Here is a 14,808-nt window from a genome sequence, read left to right on the forward strand (position 1 = left end):
TATTTCCTATGTGGCTGGAGCTAAGGTTAGATGTGTGTATGTGTGTGTGTATTACTGTGCATTATTCACATATTTTACCTGAGGCCACTTCCCTCCAGACTGGGCTCTCCGCTTGATCTCTTCTACGGTTTTCCTCCTCGAGTCCTGGTCCGACCGAAACACGAACACTGGCCTGATGTAGCTGATCAAAGCTGGGAGGCCGATTGCGGACGAGCAGCAAAACCAGAAAGAAGAACTTTATGTCACCGTCTCCAAACACAACTGTGGATTGTGGGTGAACGTGTTCCACTCACTGCCCCAGACAGGGATGCTCCTGCTCTCCAGTTTAGCGACGATGGAGCACATGATGTTGGTGACTGGGATGGCATCGAAGTACGAGGAATGCGGCGCCACGGTGAGGATGGGAACCTGGGAAGGCGGCGCCCGCTCCCCTTTCACCGTGACCCAGTGGAAACCTCCGCAGAACCACATGGTGCGCATGATCACTCGTATGCACAAGTCTATGACCCTGGTGAAGGCGGATAAAGACTTTATAGCTCAACTTCCATGCATTTTGGGGGCGAGACAGTGACAGCACAACTTTTTGGAAAGCAGCTCCCAAGGTGAGAACTTTTTGAAAACATTCCGGCTATGGGAACGAGGGATAATTCCACTTATTTTTCTAACGCTAATAATAAGAAATAGCTCTTCTGCACATATGGGAGTAGATGGACAACAATGTTTACGAATGTCATTCGTATTGACAGACATGGTTATTATTTATAGTGTATTGTTACCTGCGTGCAAAAAAAAACAGAGCCCACTAGTGGTCCAAAATGCTAACTACATTGTTTTCTCCGGTCTCCGTGTCAACGGGCATCATTTTCGAAACTTTGCCATGTAAACAAACAACGAAAATTTAAACGCTGACGTGCAAACATGGCCTATGTTGCATAACACACCTCCTCCACCACGACTGCGGCTCGATGACGAACTCAGAGCGGCCGAGGGAAGCGGTGAAGGTGAAGGGCCAGGCCAGCAGCATGAAGAAAGACACCAGCAGCAGGCGCACTGGGAAAACTGTGACCGACATCAGTCCAATCTGCCGAGAGAGAGAGAGAGAGAGAGAGAGAGAGAGAGAGAGAGAGAGAGAGAGAGAGAGAGAGAGAGAGAGAGAGAGAGAGAGAGAGAGAGAGCGAGAGAGAGAGAATAAAGAGAGCGGGACATGAACCGTCGTCCCTTTTTTCCGTCCTGCTGCATTTCAGCGCCGTGCGAGCGATTGTAACATTCCTGAGGCTTTGTCAGTCTCCTGTCAAACAGTTATCACCGTGCGTTATTTACCACGCCGTGCATTCCTGAGCCGGAGGAGAGAAAAAAAATGTGGCTGTACGTTCCGCGAGGTCAGGGAGGAGGAGAACCACATACCGGCTGTGCCTTCAGGAAGGAACCAGCAGTCATCCGTCATCGAGCCTGAACAATCACGCTTTCATGTCCAACGCAAATATGTTTATACCAGCAGTAACGAGAGAGGAAGCTGAGCAAACGTAAACACTGGTTGAGGTCACTACATTTAATTATTTGGATTCCATGGGTTAGGTGTGTCTGTTTATTTCAATCAACCAAATGTGTCTGTATTCTTTAGGGCAGGTGTAACATTCTCTAGCTTTTTTTATCTTAGTATTTGTGGGATAGGCCACGAGCTCTTCCTACTTATTTTATTTTTTTAAATAAACACCATTTATCGTATTTAATTGATGCAAGTGGCTTTCAGTGTCGTGGGTTTTAAAAGAAGCATTGAAGAGATTTGATCAGATTTGATCTCATATCCTCCCTTCTCTTAACAACTGATAAGAGATACACCACTACCTCTCCTCCTTCACATTCAGCCTTTGAAACCAAAGATATTAACCCTGAGCTCCTGCCAGAGGAGGTATTTTTCATAAATTATCAGTCATTACACAATCAAATCTCTTGCAAATTGGTAGAAAAACTGAAAAATAAAAGCACACGCATTTCACAATTTGTAGATCTGAATGATCTTTAGTAACACTTACTTACATCATTATATACTCGGAAGTCACTTGCAGCAGTTTTGCGTGTAGATTGCACATGCACAAGAACATTTAATTAATTTATACTTTTAAGATGAAAACATCGATCAGATGCATAAGTTATCAAATTCACTCAAATTCAATGTAACAAATGGAGTATCCTTAGCAGTTTGTGCTCGCACAAAAAAAGCACTGGAAGCAATCTACAAAGTGAATTTGCCTGACTGCAGAGCAAAATGAGGCAATGCTCTGTCCTGTAGTGATGAGTGCACACTTAAAGAGTATTTCCTCCAGTTGATGACAGTAATGACGTCCCATCTTGTTTCCTCTTCCAACGCTACAATCCCTGCACGCGCTTGACCTCTTGCCATGTTGTTTTCACTGAAGCCAAGCCCACTCGAGCCCAAAGCCGAGATGAGAAGTCATCTGACTGACCTGTCATGCCTTTTCTCTTGACTGTGTAATGAGAGAGATGTGGTGCGTATGTACTGGAGGTGGGGTCACCGAGTCAAGGCCGCCGCTGTAAATTCAGATTGTGTGACATGTTAAGCCGCCGTCCGACCCCCTGTTCGATCTCTCGTTGCGATCCCTTCATTCCAGTCTCATCAGACCCCCGGTCTGCTCTCACAGTGATCTCCAATCCCAGAGCATCTCCTCTCCTCTGCAATCTATCCATCAGTCTCTCGCTCTCTGTGCCTATTTGCTCACAGTTCATTTATCACGCCGCCGTCCCTTCAACTGTTTTTCCTCCCGCTTTGCATTGATGAGCTTTCCGTCGCCACTCTGGGGAATCATATCTAACCTCCTCCCCCCCCCCCCCCCCCCCCCTCCCCCCCCCCCCCCTCCCCCCCCCCCCCCCCTCCCCCCCCCCCGTCCCCGTCTTTTCGGGCATCCCTGTTCAATTCTCTGTACGGCGGAGCACAGGTGCACACTTCAGGGCCGTATTAATAAACAAACAGCAATAAGGTTGATTTACGACGCTCCAACGCCTCTTCCGAGACGCCACAGCCCATCACCGTCAGAGCCTAACAAATCCATCTGGGAGGATCCGCTGACATTTTCTCAGGAGGTGGCATAAGAATGAGCTGCAGCACGGCGCAATGAGGGGAGCAATTTCCAGTGTTTTATGGAGGCGGTCACCGATCCGTGCCTGATGATTTGAAAATTTGCTGTAAAGATGCTCTTCAGCAATGCTTCAGCAGAGTTTAGCTGTCAGACACGTCCGCACTGGGGCATAATAATAACTTCCAAGTTAGTTTTACTTCTGTTTTCTAAGTTATCACTTCTTAATTGTCAGTTCTAAATATAACACAAAAGTAAGTTTTCAGACACTTCAGCCAGAGTGAGGATTGCATTGCTTTCTTTCCATTCTTGAGGAGTTCAAGCTCGCAAAAAAATGGTGGTTTTTGCAGTTGTTTTGTTTCCTGTGGCCTCAGAATCTCTAATTTGCTATTTGAATTGAAGCAATGGAATTTTATTTATGTTAGAAATATGATGGAATTTGAGAGATGTGTCCATTTACATGGGAGGAATGTTGTAAACAGTTGCCTTTAAATTATGTTGTTTGAAACTGGCTGACTCGTGTCTAATAGCACTTCTGCCTTTGAGGTGCCGCGTGTCTTTATGTCGTTCCTGTGAAAACATGGTGCTTGTTAACGACAATGGCCTGAGATCCAGGTGTGGTTGGAGCAGCAAGCACAGCAGGAAAGGTCTAACAGGATTATGTTATCTAATTTCTCTTGTTTTTGAGTTCAATATATTTAGTTAAAAGTTGTTAAATGATTGAAAATGGCATTCAATATGACAACTTTTCTCCGGTTTCTATCACATGAACTCATTTTATTAGTTTCAGTGTATTTTCCCAGTGGCAGATTTATTATACCAACAACATCAAGATCCTATTCCAGTAACAGAAATGGATCATTCATACGTTATTAAATGAGTATGCTATAACGTTGAAAATTGAGATAACAACATGATACAGTATACATTTATATATATATATATATATATATATATATATATATATATAAAGTTATATAATTCACATCAGCTGTGATTAAACCATGTTTTAATTGTTGGGTTTTGTGGGGTTTTTTGCATGTGCATTTGCATTTCAACACTTCAATAGCAAAACATTTTCTTGATCTTGTTTATGGTCATTTTTCTTTGTTACATTTTTGTGCTTCTGGCTTTCTCCCTGTACCTAACAAATAGGAGATAATTAGAGCTCTCAATCCATTACTTTTTGACGAGGTCAATCTCAATTTCACTTTTTCTTGTGTGGTTAAATTTGTGTCATTTTGAATTTGTAGAATAGGGAAGCACACAACATACACACATTATTTAATCACAGTTTAGTCAGTCTTTGTACATTTCACCTGTAGATATCACAATAAGGAACAATTAGAGATAAACTGTGCAGCAATGGTTAACACTTGAACATATTGTGTTTTATCTTAAGTCCTCACAAAATCATTGAAAATACCGTTGATGTCAATTGATAACTAAATAATGGTGTAACTGTGATTGAGCCTATTCAATACAAATGTGATAAACTGGAGGAAATGGTCCAAGAGCCAATCAACTGCAACCTCTTACACCAAAGGTTAGTAATAGTATGTAAGCTATTGATGGATCAATAAGCAGCTCGAGTTGTGCAATTCAAGTCAACCGCTTTAACTCTGAGCTTCCTCTGAGAAAGTTTGAAGATCTCTCGTGGTAATAACTGCAAAATATAGAACTGAGAGGCAGGTTGTCAATTTGAAATTCTGGAAAGAGCTTTATTTGGATTTTCTTGAACCTGTTCATATGTGAGGCCCCGAATACACAATGTTTTCAAGTGAAAACAGAAAACATTTATTGCGTTTTCGGTGTCCGTTGACATGACAACGGTGCTCGGAGCCACTGAAAGTACAGCTTTTTGAAAACACTTCAACTTTGTCTCCATGGAAATGAGGAAAATGCAACTTTTTGAAAACGCTCAGACCACCTGCGCACCATGGCCGTACTAAATAGTTCTTCTGCACATGCGAGAGAAGATGATCGATAACAACCATGCCGGCCTCCTGACTGTCATGACTCCAAGTTCATATTCTGCTGGGACTTGGTAGTTTCATAGTTGAGAATCCTCTGGAAGAGCAATCCAACTTCATCGTCTGTCCACATGAATATCTGCGTACTCGACATGGTTAATGTTTATAGCGCATTGTTCTCTGCATGCATGTGTCTTTACTTTTATCACAAAAACAAATAACAGCGGCCCAACAGGAAAACTATATTATTTTCACTGTTTCTGCCGTTTCCGAAATGAAAATGCTAAAAATGATCCGGGTCAAAGTTAATAATCTGACATAAAACACAGAATTAAACCACCTCAGAAAAAAAAAAATACATTTCAAGCAAAAGCCTCACTTGTGTGTGATAAACAGAAGAAAAGAAGGGGAAAGAATGTCATTATTCCACCAACTGCCAGCAGTTACCTAATGTACATACGCAAAGACAACAACTGTCTTCTGACCTGAGGCAAAACTGTTAGTGCAAGTATTCAGACGCCCCCTCCGGAAGCCATGAAACACACACACACACACACACACACACACACACACACACACACACACACACACACACACACACACACACACACACACACGCACAGAAATGTTTGTAAGGAAGCAGTAAAGCTGCCAGCAGCCATTAAGTCACAGAGCCACTCAACGTGCAGCACTGAGGGCTTCTGCTTTACACACGTACACTGCCGGCTGACCTCCAACTGAAACACGCACACACACAACACGAACAGTCACACCACCTGACACATCGCCGTCACCTTTGCTCGTACACAACCTGACAGCAGGAGACAGGACACAACGAAAGGAAGTTTCATACAGATTGAATCCAGCCCCTTGTTTAAATCCCAAAACGTGCACTATTTCCAATCCTTCCACTGATAATCTATATTCCACTGCCATGCCCTGCAACACCAAACTCCCCCGGGTATCGTGGCTCGGTACAGCTTGAACTGCTCCGTACCCTGCAGTGAGATCTAATTGCTCTCGGCTAATTGTTTTCAACGAGCCCAGGGAGGTGTGTGCGCCCTGATTTCCACCCGAGGGCCCAGGAAGCTCCCAACGAGCAAGGCAGGAATGGAGCGCACCAGTTCAGAGCACCTGTCAGTCAAACGTACTGCCCATATCTGCCCGGGGATTTACTGTCCGCTGGAGTTAAGCGGCTCTCCTGTCCAGCCCCAGAACACCACGGCTCTCACCCGGGTTTTGTCCACCCGGCTGTGTGATTGTTCACTGTTCAACCAAAGTGTGACTCAGCTAGAATGAGCGCTGCCGTCAGTCTGTTTCGCACGCTGACCTGGTTTTTCTTCATCACGCCGGCTGGAAAGTAGGGAAAAGAAGAAGGGGGAAAAAAAAAAAAGATTCCAGGAAGTACCGTGGTGCTCGGAGGGAGAAATGTGGTCATTTATTAAAAAAAAAAAAAAAAAAAGCACAGCAGTTGAAGAGCAGAAAAAATGCATAAAACGCAAGGTTGGCAAAAAATGTGGCCCACTGATCAGTGATTCTGTGAAGTGTAAAAAACAATGTAAGGAAACACTACTTCCCATTGTTCTCCAACAAAAGAAACCGCTGTTCTTGATTTGTCACCCGAGGACACCATTTCAGTGAGAGTACAGGACAGGACACTGAGGCCCAGAGCTCAGGACAAACACACTGCGAAAACTGGCCACCATAACAATAGTCGAGTAGAATAAAGGTCTTTGTTTTAAGCTTACTTCACAGCTCAAACAACGGTGAAAACATAAAACAAAGAGATGCTAAAAAAAAAAAAAAAGCACAGCAGTAAAAGTGAACTGAACATGACTCCAAAACCCAGTTTTGAAACCCCAAAGAATTGAAGCGTTTTTACATGTCCTCGTTAGCTGAGAAGCAGCATTCTGCTCACTGTACGAAGTGAAGCGGAAAACCGACCTGACCAGAGTTAATCTGCTTCTCCACATTTAGCTTGGAGTCACTTTTCACCCCCAGGTACTGTATGTAACTACAGCTTTGACAAAAGAACCAAAGGTACTACAGGAGCAGCACCAAACCAACATGACCTGTTTCACTGTAATAAAGAAACGTTATCATCGATGTCATCCACGTACACCACCAACGCCTTCGGGAAATAATAGAACGGTGAGCAAATGAAGGTGACACCAGAACAATGAAGTGAACGTCTTCACTCAGTTCTGTCAATCAAGCTGTTCCTCTTTTGTCTGAAGAAAACGTTTGTTTCCCAATTCTGCAAATGGAGCCACTGAGACGCTCGTCGTCTTTCCGTTGGTTGGTGATCAAAACCACGATCGGCCGTCTGGGAACCCGCCTCTGTTTTCTGTATTTAGAGGTTGTCATGCTCCATGAGCACCGGTCCGACTCCATCGTCACCATCGAACGAGGATGTTTGTACAGTTTTGAAAACAGTTTAACAGAAGTCGTTAAGTTATAATATAGTTGGTGGAGAGTTCTCTGGACGTTGTTTTAGCTAGAGTTTGTTTACCAAGTGTGTGCGACTGAGTCCACAGGTGAGACGAGTGGAAAGAAAAATGGAAAAAAACAAAAAAAAAAAACAAACCCATGCTACTGCTACTGTCATCTGGCACACACGTGTTTACAGAGTACGGCACGCTGCAGTGGAAAAAAACCGGCAGAGGCACAATGCTGGAGACGTGCTTGAAGTCGGAGCGACGCATCAGGGGAAAACAGTGAAGGGAGCACAACGTTCCAAGTTCCTCTGGCCTGTTCTGTACGTGCTTTACTCTGAACGCAGAAAACCTTTGAGGAAGAAAAAACAGATGATTGATTGTGAAGTTCACAGAAAAAATGGCAGCGGCAGCAGCGGCGGTCCAAATCACGTCTTGAAGACGTCATTTCTATTCCTCCACAAGACGTGTTTTGTGACCCCACCTGGAATCGAACCCAAACCTCTTAAGACTCTTGTCCACTGGACCAACATCACAGTCCTGAGGATTCTGACAGTAATGTTGCAAGCAAGTCACTAATACGTGACAAGCTGAAAAAAGTATTTTGACTAAAGGAACAGTTTTCCCTCGATAACATCGATTCGTACAGTACGTTTATAAGCTTGTCAGATATAAGTGGCCTGACTTACGTAATTAATGTCAGTGATGTTGGTCCAGTGGGTGGGAGTCTTGTCTGTCATGAAAGAGGTTTGAGTTACATTTATTTTTTTTTTCCCATTGCGAGATTTTGGACACGATTTGGACCACTCGTTGCTCAGTGGGTTCAAGATGCTAACATGCTGCCAACAGGCCCAAGTAATCACCGACCTTGGGAATCTATAGATCCATTAGGTGATTTATGAGGAGATATTTCAGTCGTCGCGGCCGTCCTCTAACAGGGAGCGCATTGATTCCACGGTTGATTTAGGACGGCAGGGGATCTCACACACGCCGCGCTCGGATGCGCGGACTTGATTCTATTCTCACCTGGACCGCCTGCGTACACTTCAGACTCGTTTTGCCATCGGCATCTCGGTGAAAACACACTCCGATTGAACGGGACAGCGAGGAAATGAGGAGCGTGGAGGAAGTCGGGATCCACCCGAGGTCGACCCTCACCTGTCAGCGCGCCGGTTCATGAGGTCATTAAAGCAACATATGGGTTCGAGGTGTTTGAGGCGAACACTTTGGTTCCCTCTGGGAGCAGGTGTGGCTCTTTTCTTTTTTTAAAAGGACAGATGCAAATGTATGACATGCAAATGTATTCAAGTCAGATTGGACTGCAAGGCAAAGGCACTTAGTGACACTTCAGATAAGACGAGTCGGCACAAGTGGCAGCTTCATGTTGGGTGACGATGATAAAAACTGCTAAAGCGTTGGATTAGAGTTCTGATGGAGAACATGCGGGGAGGGAAGAGGAGAGTCACCAAACGGTTAAAAAGAGAAATTTCGCCTCCAATAATCAATGTGAGGAAGGTAGTTTATTCTATATTCGAGAATTATAAAAATAACTGATCCTTTGTTGTAATGACAGTAGAAAATGAAAGTTATAAAATTGCACAGCTCAAGTCTCCAGCAGTCTTAATTGTGATCTATTATTCAAAGATTGGACCACCCTCACCCCCCCAAAATGATTATTTTTGTTAATTTTTGTCTTCCCACACAATGACATGGCATGAGTTGTTAATATCTTTGATATTACAGGGTCATTTATTTGAAATAATACTCTGCATGACTCTTTAATGATGATTGCTTTGCTTCAACGCTCAGTAATAAACACATGTTTACACAACGTTTTCCAGTGAAAACAGAAAACCTTTGTTGTGTTTTGGCTGTCCGATTACACAGCAATGGAGCTCGGAGCCACTGAAAGCGCAAGTTTTTGAAAACGGCTCCCGAGGTGGAACTTGTCGGAAACGCTCGCAGTTTGTTGTCATGTAAATGGAGTAAAACACAACTTTTCTGGAAACACACAGGCTTCGTCTCTGTGTAGGTGTTGTAAATGCTGCTACTGCGCATGCGCACCACTGCCGGAGTAAATAGTTGTACACATGCGTCAGTAGATGGACAATCATGACAATTCTCCTGGGACTTGGTAGTTTTATAGTTGAGAGTCTCTTCAGAAATCCAATTTTGTCGTCTGTCCATAGAAATGTCTGTGTACTCGCCATGGTTGAGTTCAATCCCATATTATTCTCATGCATGCATGTGTGTGTGGTTTCATTGCAAAAAAATAAATAAATAACAGTGTCAACTTGTGGCCTGCAATGCTAATTACATTGTTTTCAGCATTTCTGACATTTCCATTTTTCAAAACGATGTAGAGTAAATGCGAAACCTTTCTCAAACGCAAAAAATGAACCATTTCCACCTGGAACTGAAACGGGGCCTTCGTGTAATGTTATTAGACATTTACAACAGTTGCAGAATGTATATATAAAGACTTGCCAGGTATCTCAATTAAAAAAACAACAACAAACAAACAAAGAAACATCAAACTAGAAGGATGGAAGTTGGGATTTTTGTTTTCAGTGGATCCAAAAAGTGCTGCAATTTAAATTAGCGTTACAACTGGGAGTGGGGTAAAGCCTGTTGGGTCTTATTGCCTTATTGCCGGGTCTGATTGCCTCACACTCGGTGAGGGAGGGTGAATTACTAGATTATTACTGCATCCTGAACGCTGCAGGACTACAATGTGCATGAAAAAAAAGGGGGTGGTTTCACCATCTCACTTGATCATCTTGTCTTTGAATGAAGATGTATTTATTTATTTATTTATTACATTTCAACAACCAGGAAAACACTGAGAAATAACCGTGACAGCATATCCCTCAATGCGAAGCACGCCTTGTTGTTTACAGTATTGTTGTTTACACACGAGCGACGCCAAAGAAAGGTGCGTGTGCTTGCGCGTGTCAGCGCGAGCGGCTGCGCGTAAAGTTTGGACGCTTTTTTTGCGCAACACTGTCAGACGATTCGACAATATGGAAAATCGCGTAGTTTCACGTGAACGATCTCACCTTTATCTTCTCTGTCAGAGTGAATTCCAGCTGGTGCACGAAGGGATTCCTGGCCACTCGTGAAGGTCGACTGTTTGACGTCTTCATCTCTCAGAGCTCCGCGCGCGCGCGCGTACGCACGCGCGAATGGCTAAAAGAAAGAGAAATGGATCAAATAAAAAAAAATCTAATCAAATAAAAAAATCCAAAGTGTCCCGAAATGTTGAGTGAAGTGACTTTGCTGGTTCCTCCACAAGAGCGCAGCGTCACTCCTGCAGCTCCACACACAGACTGGAGGTGGAGGAGGAGGAGGAGGAGGAGGAGGAGGAAGAGGAGGAGGAGGAAGAGGAAGAGGGGGCGGAGTCAATTCCAAAACTTCTGGTAGTATAAATAACGTTCCATGACTTCATTAACCCTTGGATGCATAACCTACCAATACCTACACTCTTCCATGAGTGGGGTCGAAAATGACCCCAATTAGAATGAATGCGTTTTGGGTTTTTTTGCAATAAACTTAAGGATTTTCTATAGATTTATTTCGAGATCATGGTTTTAATTATATTTTCGTCAGCAAAAAAGACGACAAAATCATTTTTGATAGGCTCATTTATTACTTTTTCATTTGCTTCCTTTTTCTGGATCTTTACGTGGTGCAGGAGCGTGGTCCTCCCTTTGAATCGCACAACTACAAAAGCTGTAATTTCTTAAAATGTATGAGGATCGTTTCTTTTTTTTTTTTAATTGAAATTGCCTCATGTCACAAATGTGTTTCATGGGGGATACCTGGAATATGAACATTTAAAAAAAAAAGGTTTAATCTCAAAGATTTTGGAGTAATTTTTGACCCCACTTGTGCACCTAAAGGTTAAACATCAGTGATGAGCTACTTTGTAGATTTTACACTGAACATTGTGTTGTTGATCCCAGTTAGCAAATTTACTTTTCCTCATGCTAATTTAAAGTATCAAGTAACAATTATTAAATCTCACTTTACTGTAATCGAGTTGTATTCTGCATACTTTTATAATAAAAGTTTTCATAGTATCTGCTTTCAAGGACTCATACTTGAGTATATTTCACACCATCTGATCGACTTCACCACATTTAAAACCAACCCAAATCAATTTAAGTTTCTAACCTTTTGATCTGTTTTTATGGAGCCAAGAAGTTCATTCTTTTAACCATAAAAAAATGATGCTTTTTATTAACCACAAAGCTCGTTTGCCTGACATTTGCTTTAACACAGTTATTACATTCCGATAGATCACACCAACTTTCTGCTACTGAAAATGCAGTTTTAAAACAACTGATACTTTGAGTGGTTTTACTTGAGTATCTCACAATAGCAGTACCTTTGTTATTTGTAGACGAGTTGAAACGAAACCACGCAAAAGTGGTTGTACTTGAGTACAAATCCACTCGTGGGCTCAACCAGTCAGGCGATCATCAAGGTCAGCACAATGCACCATGTGGTCACCGAGGACAGACTGGCAGACTTTGAAAAAGACCTGGAACCTCTGGAAAAGCCACACAGGAAACAACGAACACAAACACCTGAGTGGATGAATTTGATGCTCAGGCCTTAAAGTGAGGACTGTGTGTTGGTGACGTTGGGAGTGATGTGGCCCTTCGCTTGAAGCCATTTGAAGTCCGGGTTTCCTCCCCGTTTGATCCTCCCATCAATTTCTGCTGACGATCTGTTCTACTCCAGATGACAGCCACTGCCTGTGTAAACAGACTTTGTTGAGGCTTCAAAGCCGCAGATGGCTGATCCACATTGTGTCCCGCGGACGACTGGTTTATCGAGCTCCACATCAGAACCTGCTCACTGACCCACAGTCATGATCAGCCGGAGTGAACTCACTCCGTCCCGCTTATCTGACAATATTTCACACTCAAAAGAAGCCATGATAGAATCTTCTAACTTGTTTCAGTTGAAATGCCATGAAACTGTGCTAAATACGGGAAAACCCAGATATTCATATGACACTATACTGCACACACACACACACACACACACACACACACACACACACACACACACACACACACACACACACACACACAGGGTGCTCCTCCATCGGTACACTTAACCTTTAAGAAAACTGTACATGCAGAGTTGTAGGCTCGGTGTTTGTTGCCAAACATCTTTCAGCCGGTCTCCTTTGGCTTCTCGTGTGCAGGCGAAAGCAGCTGAGTCTGACTTTATTATATTATAAGAAACCTTCGATGGCACAAACTTGATCTGTGATGAATAAGTTCATTAAGTTGGGGGGGAGGCAAAACCATCTGAATCCATTACAGTGCAGATTTTTTTTTTTCCCCCACAAGCAACATTTTGGCTCCATCTTGTGGAACTAAAGTGAAAATGTTTGCATCATCCTCATCATCTTGGCCATCCCCAGTCAGTTAAACCAGTGATTCTCAACCTTTTTCTTCAGAGATACAGATTTTTACCATTGTGAATCTATAGGCAACCCCACCACACCCTGTACAATTATATAGAAAAGAATGAAAGGAAGAACAAAAACCTCATACATGTGGGTTTACGCCCCGTCTCAAGGTGTCACTTCAGTTTGCAGTTTCAAACTTTCATTCACCAGTTTTTCACCACAAAAGATGAATTCAGAGCCAATGTCAAGATTGAGGGGGGGGGTTGTACGTCATTTCATCCTCTAAGCCAAAGATGTAATATAGACTCAGAAATATAGTTGTCAAACATTATTTGTTTCATAATTTCAATCATTTCTTTTTGGATGTGAATCTAAAAAGAAGTTCCAGTGCCAGCATGAGGGGGAACCCACACATGCCGTGGGAGAACATTCACACATGCACAACCTCGAATCAAACCAGGGATTAAAAACGAGACTATTTTCAGCTAAAGCATTTATTGTTGCTGCACAGTTCATACAAACACCCAAGACGTCAGCCCTGCCTCTGCTTGTGTCTCGGGTGAGTCTTGCAGAACACGAACAAACGTCCGCGCCGCCGCACGAAGAAGCAGTCCTTGCAGCGCCGCTTTAGGGCAGACTTGGTTTTCATTCCTGCGGAGGGGAGGATGCTGGGAAGAAGTAGTCGACACTGTCCCAGGAGAGATGCTCCATGCCGGGTGGCGAGGGGCAAAATGTGGGTGGAGCCGACACGGGGCCACGACGGGTGGGGCGTGCGAGGGGCGGCGGTGAGCGTGCAGAGACCCCGGTAAGCACCGGACAGACTGAAGCGGCTGATCTGGACCGCCGGGCGAGTCAGGGAGGAGGCCAGGAGCTTCAGCAGCAGAGGGGCCATGATGTGAAAGACTGCAGGGAGGGAAAATTAAAACACATTTTTGTAGAAGGAGGGACTGAATTAATATGAAGGTAACCAGAACCAAGACAACACACCTGATTCACTGGCTTCCTGATTGAGAACTTCCTCAATTTGAATGTACCGGACACAATCCTGCTGGCTGTTCTGAATTGACCACCTGGCGTAATAAAAATGACATAAACAAGATAAGTAACAGCTCCTTTTAGTGTAAATACCCCTGTTATGAGCATATAATTAAGTTCGTCAACATAGATTGGCTGGAGCATCTGGAAAAATGTGATTATCCCCAGATCTTGCTGTCAAATCATCAAATTTTACATTTACGAAACCTGGCGTTATGCTGGTTGCATGTTTTATAGAAATCTGTCCTATGAAACACCTTTGTACTGCTGTATTGTCATTTTCAGATGCAGTTTATGTCTATTTATGCACAAATAACATGAACCTGGAGGTACACTGAGTCATCCTAAAACACAATTTGAACTGAAAGCACTTTGTGACCACCTGATGGACGTAAAAGCAGCTCAATTTACATCTGATTGTTGAATAAAAGCAGATATTAAAACATGTGACTTCAAGGCTGCTGTGCAACACGCCAAGGAGGCTACTGTGACCTACTGACAACACGGCTCATACATCAGCCAGTTAGCACTCGATCGGACGTCAAAGTCACAAATAACGATAGCAAACCTACCAGAAGTCCCTCGCTGCTTTGAAACATGGGTTTTACGCATTAATGTCGCGTTTATTCGTAGTAACTCAGCTGCGACGCTGAGGTTGCTAGCACGGTGTTGCGGAGCAATGAGTACCCCTGTTAACCAGTGACTGACTTCCTCCAGCGGCCGTCGTTTTTTTTTCATTAGAAATTTTTTTTTTCAACAATGTTAGAGGCCAACAGTCACATAAGAGATATCAATAATATTTCTTTGAATTAATAGGTGTGAAGGTTGACCATAATAACAAC

At 43.3% G+C, this 14,808-nt stretch overlaps 2 protein-coding genes across 5 annotated transcripts in view; both read right to left on the reverse strand.

Annotated features, from left to right (window-relative positions):
* Nucleotides 1-10,775, reverse strand: part of lpcat1 (lysophosphatidylcholine acyltransferase 1) — a 19,810-nt gene extending 9,035 nt beyond the window's left edge. For 2 of the 3 annotated variants that reach the window (XM_080515826.1, XM_080515825.1), the window contains exons 1-4: nt 10,560-10,775; nt 942-1,081; nt 294-508; nt 79-191 (exon numbers count right to left, since the gene is read on the reverse strand). In XM_080515826.1, the coding sequence (XP_080371952.1) occupies nt 79-191; nt 294-508; nt 942-1,081; nt 10,560-10,646 (555 nt within the window). In that variant the 5' untranslated portion in view covers nt 10,647-10,775. Of the gene's footprint in view, nt 1-78; nt 192-293; nt 509-941; nt 1,082-7,652; nt 7,751-10,559 lie in introns of those variants that run through there. The other variant, XM_080515827.1, reaches the window with a different exon arrangement.
* Nucleotides 10,776-13,460: 2,685 nt separating this feature from the next.
* Nucleotides 13,461-14,658, reverse strand: mrpl36 (mitochondrial ribosomal protein L36). 2 transcript variants are annotated; one of them, XM_080516292.1, is made up of 3 exons: nt 14,539-14,658; nt 13,919-14,001; nt 13,461-13,834 (listed from the first exon to the last, which is right to left on the reverse strand). In XM_080516292.1, the coding sequence occupies exon 3, from the start codon at nt 13,821-13,823 to the stop codon at nt 13,464-13,466; it is 360 nt and encodes a 119-aa protein (XP_080372418.1). In that variant the 5' UTR covers nt 13,824-13,834; nt 13,919-14,001; nt 14,539-14,658; the 3' UTR covers nt 13,461-13,463. The 2 variants fall into 2 exon arrangements, with proteins under 2 accessions (XP_080372418.1, XP_080372417.1); XM_080516291.1 differs by lacking the exon at nt 13,919-14,001 and having other exon boundaries at nt 14,539-14,650.
* Between the last annotated feature and the right edge of the window lie 150 nt (nt 14,659-14,808).

The sequence above is a fragment of the Blennius ocellaris genome (assembly GCF_963422515.1).
Source record: "Blennius ocellaris genome assembly, chromosome: 20".
Lineage (NCBI taxonomy): Eukaryota > Metazoa > Chordata > Actinopteri > Blenniiformes > Blenniidae > Blennius > Blennius ocellaris.

Excerpts from the sequence above, each read along its gene's own strand:
- mrpl36 (XM_080516291.1), bottom strand. The coding sequence starts at position 14,578 with ATGCGTAAAACCCATGTTTCAAAGCAGCGAGGGACTTCTG. Across the intron at positions 13,835-14,538 it reads AAAGCAGCGAGGGACTTCTG|TCTTTCACATCATGGCCCCT; the intron begins GTAGGTTTGCTA and ends CCCTCCCTGCAG.